Source organism: Phyllopteryx taeniolatus, chromosome 3, assembly GCF_024500385.1.
Source record: "Phyllopteryx taeniolatus isolate TA_2022b chromosome 3, UOR_Ptae_1.2, whole genome shotgun sequence".
NCBI lineage: Eukaryota > Metazoa > Chordata > Actinopteri > Syngnathiformes > Syngnathidae > Phyllopteryx > Phyllopteryx taeniolatus.
The window spans coordinates 6159537-6170027 of record NC_084504.1 but is presented as its reverse complement, the minus strand read 5'-3'; the positions used below and the strand labels follow the sequence as shown (position 1 = coordinate 6170027).

The window sequence follows — 10491 nt, the reverse complement described above, 5'->3', positions numbered from 1 at the left end:
CGGTGCAGCAAATCCCTGTGCCTCAGGTAAATGTCAATTTTTTTTGTTACCTCCCATTATTCACGAGAGAGTTAAAAAAAATAAAAATAAAACAAATAAAAATATATATCTCAGTACGATGCAGTCCAGTTCTACACCACTGCAAAGTAACAGTCCGTCTGTCCATTTTCTAGATTGTTTACCCTCGTTAGGGTCACGGGTGAGCTGGAACCTATCCCAGCTGACTTTGGGCGAGAGGCATGATATGCCAGCCAATCACAAGGCACACCATTCACACTTACATTCATACCTCAGAACAATTCAGAGTCTTCAATGAACCTAAAGCCTGCCGCACACCAAGCGATGCAGCCAAACTCGACTGAACTCTTGCACAATGTGTGGGTTTCGGCAACTATTTTGGCTGATCACTTGGCCACTGGCTTTGCGGCGATTCAAAACTTGAATCATTGCACAATGTAACAACTTGCAGATTACAGTCAGTCAAAATCCACATAAATTTTCACACGCTAAAAATACTTTTCCGAGTTTTAAGATAGTGAGACCCAACTGGCCGACAATTATCTAATTAGTTTACAGATGTTAATGTTAAATCTATTAAGCGACGGAGCAATGTTAGGGATTATGTCACAACACAGAATGAACTAACTTCAAATTCAGAAATTGCCAATAAATACAGATAATTATTGTACTGTATATTTTCCTTGAGAATGTATTTGGGATTAGCCTTTGAAGTTGGTCATAGTGAAAATTAAGTGAACAATGATTTTAGTCAATTCTTTTCCAGAATGAGAGTGGTTAAAGAGGAGGATGCTATTCATGTGGCACAGCTTGAAGCAGGCATCAGGTGTATGTGGGGATGGGCCTGGCTCAAGTTGGAGGCCAAAAGAAAAGGCAAAGAAATGAGGCAAATTTAATTATCTTAAATTTGTTCATCAACATGTACTTGAGCGGTGTAAATACGTTTTTCTGCATGAAGAATTTATTTATTTGCCTTATTGTACTCTTCAGAGTCTTCCAGATTGCTTAATTTATGTTAAAATAACAAACTTTTTCTGCGGGGGGCCGGGGCATTCCCCAAGACGCCCCTACAATGTTTTGTTTGGTTTTTTTGTCCCCTTTTTCATGCCTTTGGTGTTTGCATGTCTCTCTGTAGCATTTTAAGTTCACTTGGGTTATATTTGTCTATTTACATTTGTTTGATGCTCTTAAACATTAAAGCAGGGTAACTATACAAAAATATCCCGACTTTTAGAAGGGGGTCAATACTTTTTCATGGCACTGTATGTACAAGTAGTACATTGCACCAAATCGAAACCAAAACTATTGTCCATACATTAACTATTCAATTCCATAGATCAGCAATGTTATTTATTAGTTATTCGTTTTAAGTTTGATGTTTGAGACCTTATTAATCTGATTTAATAGATTTAAGACTTTAATAGAATTGTCAAAGGCAAAGTAATCCATAGACACAGATATTTTTGATGATGGCATGTCTCACATACTGGTCCTTTGATTCAAGCTACAACTGTGTTAATGTAATAAAAACATTAAAATGACAAATATTGAAGCCATAATGTATTAACAGTTAGGATTATGACTCTCCCACCGTAATGTTCTTGACAAAATTTTGAAAAAATAGAAATTCAGACAAATTGCCAGTCTGGGACCTGGTAACCATAATAATAGGGTGGAAGGTAGATTGTCACTTTTCTCTTGGCTGGCCTGCGCCCTCCCCCAACCCCAGTTGTCTGGCCGCGGAGGAGTGGGGGGCTCTGTGTTGTTTTTCTCTTTCTGTTCTTGGTGCTTGCGTTGGTTTTGGGGGCTGGAGTTGGCGCTCGGGTGTGGCCGGCTGTTTGTCCTGTAGGCTGTCTCTGTGTTGGCGTGGATGTGTTCTGTGGTTTCGCTCACCTGGTTAGAAGGGAGTTGGCTTCGCTGGGGCGGTGTGGGCTGGGGCTCGGGGCGCGTTGGGCACTGCGCGTTGTGGGAGCCTCCTTTGGGTTGTATGGTTTGTTCTGGGTGTTGTGCTGAGGTGAGTGGTCATTGATTTTGGCAGGGTTGGGCACGGTTTTGTTTGCCTCCACCGCCTTTGGGCATTAGGGTGTCGTCGGGCATGGGCGCGTCGTCTTGCACGCTCCTCTTCGTTGGTTCTTGCGGGTTATTCGTAGGTTCTCGTCGCTTCTTCTTTGGGGTGGGCGGGCTGTGGGCGTCGGGGCTGGGGGCCGGGGATTTTGGGTTTGGTCGTTCCGCGGTGGCCGGGGCGTCTGTCCCGTTTGCAGTCAAATCTATATGCCTATCCCCACTCATGACAGGCGTTTAGCTATGACTGTTTTTTTTTTTGGGTGGTGGGTGGCTCCTGTGCTGGGCCCTGTTGGTGTCTGGCGTCCCCATGCTGTCCAGGGGGGTGGCGGCGATGGGTTTGCTGGGTGGGGGGCGTCAGGCGTGGAGGGTGGTGGTCAGGTGCCCTTGCCCCTCTCCGTTGGGACTGGTCGGGGCGCTTCGATCGGGGTTTGGACCTCCCTGGGTGGTCGGTGGCGTTCCCTAGGTTGGGTCTCCTGGTGGATGGGCTTGCTGACTCGTCCCCCCCCCCTCAATGCGCCAGCACAGAGCAACTCCGTACATCAATTGACTAAGATGCATGTGATATCGTGTTCATTCACTAAAAAGTTTGACAGAAACTATAGACTTTAATTGCTTGTGCTAGGATCACAAATAACAGCACAGGTTATACTAACTAGCCGTAAATTAATCCGCACGCAAACAAACCTTAGTGGCTGACCGGCTTCCTTCTACAACGAAGCATTACAAATATCACATTTTAACAAAACAGGTATACTCAAATGCATCTAATCTACCCTAACTATTTACACTCATTATTGTCTGTCAACAATTTGTTACTTGTTGTGACTTGCAATCTTTTGTAGATAAAATGCTGTGAGGCTCATGAGGAAGAGGTGGAGTTTTAAGAGATTTGCTCTCAAGCTTTTTTTCCAACACTTCAGATTGGGTCATAATGTTTAAGAATAACGGACTATGCGAGGATTGACCAATAACATGGATTTGTGAAAAAATATTAAATTGACCAAATTTAGATAATTAGGTTTCCGCTCGACACCGATGATGTTAATGTAATGGTGTCAATGTCTCTGAAAAGGTCCATCAAAATGGAACATTACTTTTTGAAAAGACAGACTATTTGATACAGTTCTTATATTGGAGATCCAATTCCCCAAAAATGAAAATCTGTCAAAATGGAAAGTGTGGTTAAAATGGCCACTTTGACCCGAGTACAACACAGCAAGAATTTTGAAAATCAGATGATGGGCTCTGGAGAAATTGAGCTTTTTGAGATGAGCATATTTAAACCAGTAATCTTGAATAGATTCTACATTATATACAATAGATTATAGAAAAGTTAGTTATTAGTTATACCACGGACTAACGATTTTTAAGGATTAAACTCAAATTCGTCATGTCTGTCTGTCTCCACAGCTACAATTGAGCTTTTTGTTTTGTTTGCTACTCGATGAACCCGTTCCCCTATTAGCTGGCAATTTTCAGTCAGAAATATCCTCTATTAAGATGATACGGGCTGAAATTTCAAAGTGTTCTCCAAGCTGACCCCCTAAAAATTACCGTGACGTTTCTGAGTCAGAACGTGCCCTAAAAAACGACCTAAATAGTGCAAATTGAACATTATTCGTCAACAGAGCAGTGTGGGCAGTAGAATAGGTCATGTATTTTTGTCCTCAACTGTTTTTTCATGAATTTATTTCTTGTGTAGGATTTTAAAGGTGTTTGAAGTTTTCATTCCATGTTTTTTTTTTTTTAATTCCACCAAGATAGTGGCCACCTGTCACGTTGCTAGTTAAAGATGAGTTATTCTTGGATAGAAAAGTCTTTGTTGTGTTGGATTGCAGAACCACACCGACGAAACGCACTCATGCATCACATCTCAGCAAGTCAAGTGTTGGTTGAGTTCTGTTTACGACATTCTTCTTGACTGAGTATGTGCAACTTTTTCAAAGAGATTGAGATTAAAACTCACATTCCCCACAAGACTCATTTTTATAGTATTTTTTTTAACATTTTGAAGCAGTGTAGGTTTCTATTATATGTAATGACTGCTCTTGTTTTTCTCAATTAGTTAGTCATTAAGGGATGTGCTGCCTCTAGCCACACTAAAAGCCCTTTACATGTACTTATTTGCCCTTCAGCAAAACAAGATGAGCTTCCCTGCTGCTCAGCCCTATAACCAGTGGGGCCAGTGGTATGGCAATGGGCCTCAGATCAACCAGTATGTCCCGAATGGGTGGCAGGTTCCCACCTACAGTGTCTATGGTCAGGCCTGGAACCAGCAGGGCTTCAAGTAAGTAGCACACCATGCACAGGGCCATCCATCACCACCTCCTTCTACTCCAGCATCACCAGGATTGCGGCATCACAAGCCAACTCTGGCTACAGGAGAGGAGCTGTGACACTTTTCTCTATTTCTCTCTCAACCCCACATCCACCTACTTTCCGATCAGCCCATCTCGACAAGTTGGATAAACTTTGATTTTTGTCTTTACTGTTTGTCATCCCAGACCATTTCACTTGATAATCAAGGATTTATTCCAATGTTGCAATTCAGTTTTTTCCATTTAAATTGTAAGTTCAGTTTTCAGAGTTTCTAAACAATAAAATAAGTGCTTTTAAACAAATCAAATGCTAAATATGAGTTTCATTCACTGTCCATACCTAAATGCTGCTTAATAATTGTATTTAAGGATTGCGGTCTTTAAGACTTGCATACAGTGCTGAAAACCAGGGGAACACCTAATCATACATCAGATTTTACTGAACTGAATAGCCAAGTTATGAATATCCACAGATATTGAAAGGCAGTTCATCAAGATAAAATAACATGACCAGTCAATTGAAGCCAAAAACATTGCTTTCAAGTCACACCCAAGGATGAAACTATTAATGTATGCTATTTGGCAGCAGCAGAATCGCAACTAAGGCTACATTTACACTGCAGGGCATGATGCCCAATTTGGATTTTTTTGTTAAATCCAATCTTTTTATGCAGTCGTTACAAAAACAAATGTGGCTTCTACTGTGGATGGAACATGTCCGTGACTTCACATGCATGCGCACTACTGCGAGGCGGCATGTTTACGGAAGTAAATGCGTCCCCTTGCGTAAGTCTCGTCATGGTGTATTGAATTGTACTGTTCACATTGACATGAACTAGTCCGATACATGTCACTTTGGGCAATAAAATTGGAATTGCCCTGCAGTATGAACATAGCCAGTAGGTTCATAGTTGGGTTCGGGTTTAAGGGTCAAGGATGCTCAAGCAACCCGTTACACAGATGGCATCACAAGAACTAAAGCAACCACATCAGGAGGTTTACAGAGAACCACTACATCATTGTAAGATCTGACTGACGATGGCTCTTTGGAAGCCCTAACCGCTTCTAACCAATCTAATTGAGATGCAGAAACTACCAGAGATGCTCGTAGCATTCAAAACTATGAAATTATCAGACAGGATTGCTCAGAAATGTTATATACAGTCCCCTCCAAAGGTTTTGGAACGACAAGGTCAATTCCTTTGTTTTTGTTGTACACTGAAGACATTTGGGTTTCAGTTTAAAAGATGAATGAGATAAAAGTTCAGAATTCCAGATTTTATTTATTGGTCTTTACACTTGATGTGTTAAACAACTCAGGACAGAGCAACTTTTGGTTGAAGCCACCCACTTTTCAAGTGACTGGAACATGTGACTGGGTGTGTCTAGTTTCTCAGGTGTTGCCTTTTAGAATCAATCTTATACAGTTCTTGTTTTTGGTTTTCATCTGTGAAAATGCATCTGCTGTTAAACAAACATGAAGACCAGAGAGCTATGGGAGAAAAGCAAACCATTTTCAAGCTTAAAGAAGAGGGGAAAAGTGATCGGAGCTATTGCACAAACATTGGGCATAGCCAATACAGCAATTTGGAATGTCCTGAAAAAGAAAAACTACTGGTGTACTGAGCAACAGACATCAAACAGGTCGGCCAAGGGTATCAACAGCAGTTGATGACAGAAACTTTGAGAGAACTGTGAAGAAACACTCAAAGGCAACAGTCAGTGATATCGCTGCCAACCTCCACAGGGCAGGGGTGGAGGTTTCACAATCCACTGTTCAAAGAAGACTTTGAGGGAAGAAATAGACAGGCCATACAACAAGATGCAAACCACTCATCAGCAAAAAAAAACTGAAGGCAAGACTGGATTTTGCAAAGTACAGAGATGAGCCACAAATGTTTTGGGACAAAGTTATATGGACTGATGAGACCAAGATTAACCTCTACCAAAGTGACGGAAAGGCCAAATGATGGCGAAAGCAAGGATCTGCTTAAGATCCAAAACACACAAGCTCATCTGTGAAGCATGGTGGAGGTAATCTCATGGCTTGGGCTTACATGGCTGCTTCTGGAACGGGCTCACTAGTCTTTATTGATGATGTAACTCATTATGGTAGCAGCAGAATTAATTTTGAAGTCTACAAAATCATTTTGTCTGGCAATCTACAGAAAAATGCATCCAAACTAATCTGGAGAAGCTTTATCGTCCAACAAGACTGAACCAAAACACACTGCATACACAAAAAAGTACTTCATCAGGGGTCTTTGACTAGCCAAGTCAATCACTGGACCTTAACCAAATAGGGCATGCATTTTACCTCCTGAAGAGGAGACTGAAGGGAGAAACCACCAGAAACAAATAAGAACTTAAAGAGAATGCAGTAAAGACCTGTAAAAGCATCTCAAATGATGAATGCAACGGTCTGGTGAAGTCAATGGGTCGCAGGCTTGATGGAGTAATTGCATGTAAGGGTTATGCCACCAACTATTAAGTTATTCACCAAGTTAATTTAATAATGTTTTTTTCCAATACTAAAGCAAAGAAAAGTGGGTGTCTTCAAACAAAAGGAGGTCTGTCCTCAGTTAACACATCTAGATGTAAATACCATGAAATAAAAGCTCGAATTCTGAACTTTTGTGTCATATTCATCTTTTGATCTGAAAACCAAATGTCTTCAGTATACAACAACAAAAAAAGGAATTGACCTTACAGCTTCAATACTTTTGGAGGGGACTGTAGTTGTCACCATGGCCTGTCTTGCTGTCAACTCTCCTGTCTGCAATTTGTAATTTTAAGTTGTGACAAAGCGCAAGTACTGTACGGATCAATATCCTTGGTTTTTAACTGTGATTAAGTGTTCACATTTTAATATTTGAAATGTGGTGTTTTTGTCAATCACTTATCCTTGTGTCCCCTGCCCCTTTTTGTTTCCCTTCATTTTTTTCCCATCTATAAGTAAGGCACATTTGAGACTGGATATGAATGTCAGATGCATGTTTGTAGGTTCTATTCAGATTACAGTCAATGTTCAGTGATTTGTGTACCCCTTCCACATCCCTCCACCTCCCAAATAAACAGCCATTTATTGTACAACATACACAGTTTAAATTCTTGGTGAACATGGATATAAAAGGGGTGATGCTGATAATATTTGAGAGTAGCATAGTAGTTTCATTCATTTTTGTCAAATGTACGGTAAAAGCACAATTCCTACAAGGAGGCCGGACCTCCCCTGACATGACATTTTCAGACAATACGTATTTATACTGAATTTTGTAATGTTTGCTCTGTTATGGCCAAATGTACTATAGGAAGATGGGGTGTACTAATCTTTTCTAGTGTGTATAATTTCGGGATAACTTGTAATCTTTGCTGGTTTACACTTGGTAAGGGGGTTGGACGAGATGTTGAGTGAAACCAAAAGCTTGCCGCGCTTAGCCTGTCTGCTCTTTGTCTGATTGTCCACCATGTTTAATCAAATGACACCTTTCCCATCCCTAGTTTCTGTTTTTAATCTTTTTTGCTTCGTCTGCCTTTCCTTATTCAAGCATGTCCAGAGTCTAGTAGTTCTAATATATGTATTATCCCCTTGGCTCCCTTTTCACCTCACCTCTTCTAACCTGCTGGCATTTTGTCTCTCTGTCTTGTCTACCTCCTTTTTGCAGTCACTTACCGGCCAATGCTGGGTGGACTGGCATGAGCGCCATCAGTAACGGTGGGGTTATGGAGCCCACACAGGGATTGAATGGGAGTATGCTAGCCAACCAGCCTGGTATGGGAGCCACAGGATACCCCACACACTGATAAGGGAGGGAAGGGCAGGAGATAATGTGAACCGTCTGCCATTTTTGGCTTTAACGTGCTCAGTGGGGTTGTGTGACACCACCTCCTTTGTTGGCAGGACGAAGACTTTTACTCAGATGTGGATCTGATTAGGAAAATTGACTTCTGTTGGAGGTGTAAAAGGGATTTCTTTTAGGGGGGGTTTGAGGTCACGTGATCCAGCGTGTAACGATTTGACCCACAACAGGTATTTACATCCTCTGTGGGAGCCGAACTGGCTGAGATCCTGGACTTGTATCATTTTCAAGGTAACTGTAAACTGTAAAAACAGAATTGTACAGGAGGAACTTTTTTTTTCCAGGATTTTACAAATGGCTTCCATTGTAGTTCCTCAGAATCATTGAGGAGGTGTCTTTTTTATTTTTATTTTGAAAGAAACTGTCAAAATTTGAGTTTTCCAAGTTATGAACTGTAGTTCTTTAAGGAATCGAAATGTGTTTCACGTGTACAAGAATTTAAATCTATTGCAGGGATTGTTTGCCACTTCTGCTTCTCTGTAAAGGTAGATTGATATTGCAGTTTACTCCCCACTTTTACATGACACTTTTTTTGTTTTTTTGGGCATTCCATTTTTCATATATTTTGGACAGCCTCAACTCCTTAAGCCACATCTATATAACTCTACATTTGATACCATGTAAGTACAAATACTACTGTTAACTGTGAGTGCCTGCTTTCATTTTTGTTTCAACAACTCTACGGTTAACGCCCACATTGTGAGTAGCAGAGTGGCACTGCCAAATGTGACATAGTGTGACAGGATTCTTCAATACAGGGACAGACAACATTGCCATGCAGTGCATACTTAAAACGTTTGACAAAATCCTGATGTAAAGAAATATTTGACACTTATGATTTTTTAGTGATCTGTTTTCTTTTGTTTTTTATATAAAACTTTTGAGTGGATCGTTTAACCTTTACACCTACTCTGTTTGTCAGAGAGATGGAGGCCTCAATTGCTGTGGCCTTATAAAGCTGGTTTGTTTTATCTGATAAGATGCTCTTCAATTTGGCAGTGCCTACAGTTGTTTTCAGACCCTTTTGTTTAGAAAGGTGTTATTCCTGAGAACTGATGACTGCTACTATAATAGTTTTCTTGCTTTTGTCCTATTAAAATGCTCATGAACACAAATTACGTGTTTTATTTTGACAAAATGTATTTAATAGTTATCTTAAACTTGAAAGACAAAGTTTTGTTTGCGCTTTTTTTGTTTGTTTTTGAATCCTTAGACCTTTACATTCTATTGCTTTTACTTGTGAGTGAATAAATTCAAACGTAATTGTCGTTTTAGGCACCAGATGGCGCCCTCAGGCTATTTCCCCAATGCATGTTAGCTCCACTACAGCTGGCTTTGGAGGTTTGCTGCATAAATCAACGGTTGAATGACTAGGCTTTTTCACATCGTTTTTTTTTAATTTTATTTTTTTTAAATTGATTTTCAGCTATCATTTTAGGCAAAAAGTTGTTTGAATATACTGAACGGTCTCTACGTGGAATACAGTTGGTCAGGACAATTAAAAAAACAAAACAAAAAACACAGTGGAGTCTGACAGGCTGATAAATGGTTTGTCTCTTCATAGCTCCTTAGTCAGGATTGGACTGGACCAGGCTTCACTGAATCTGTCAGAGAATGAGGTATGAGCAGATTATAGCTGGAATCAAAGTGGTGAGGCTTGCTGTCAGGTCATCTCATCTCTTGAAAAACAAACATGCCATCGCAGTACTTTGCACACACACACACAAAACCTGTGCTTACAGTTTCTTATGAACAATAAAATAAATTAGAACATTCAAATACAAGTGTTACACCTGATCTAAAGGCAATCAGCCAAAATAGAACTCAAGAATATTCACACACAAATATGCAATGCATATGGCAATGTCGTCTTTGGTATGAATCAAGCAATGAAGAGGCAATAACCTTTGAGCATTTTCATCATCACTTGCATTAGGTTAGGTAGGTTAACTCAAGATCTGTAAAAAGGATTTAGGATTTTCCCAGGTGTTTTTAAGTCTACGACATCCTTTCGTCAAAATACCCCAAGGATCAAGAATTACATTTCAATTTTCACCCTCAGTAATCAGCCTGAGGTACTGCTCACTGCCCCCCAACCTTACACCCCCTTAATCCCAGACCTGCTCAAACAGAGTTCAATTTTTGTCACCATGATGATCAGGGGATTGTGACGAAGCGAGCAGTTACTACATACGGAAGCGGCAGTCCAGACTGATTTAAAACAAAAAGAA

At 40.5% G+C, this 10491-nt stretch overlaps 1 protein-coding gene across 5 annotated transcripts in view; it reads left to right on the top strand.

The window, feature by feature from the left end:
- Window positions 1-9375, top strand: part of LOC133474709 (cytotoxic granule associated RNA binding protein TIA1-like) — a 39551-nt gene extending 30176 nt beyond the window's left edge. For 4 of the 5 annotated variants that reach the window (XM_061766637.1, XM_061766636.1, XM_061766639.1 and 1 more), the window contains 3 exons: window positions 1-26; window positions 4218-4369; window positions 8066-9375. The exon at window positions 1-26 is cut by the window's left edge and continues 113 nt beyond it. In XM_061766637.1, the coding sequence (XP_061622621.1) occupies window positions 1-26; window positions 4218-4369; window positions 8066-8204 (317 nt within the window). In that variant the 3' untranslated portion in view covers window positions 8205-9375. Of the gene's footprint in view, window positions 27-4217; window positions 7498-8065 lie in introns of those variants that run through there. The other variant, XM_061766640.1, reaches the window with a different exon arrangement.
- The last annotated feature ends 1116 nt before the right edge of the window (window positions 9376-10491 follow it).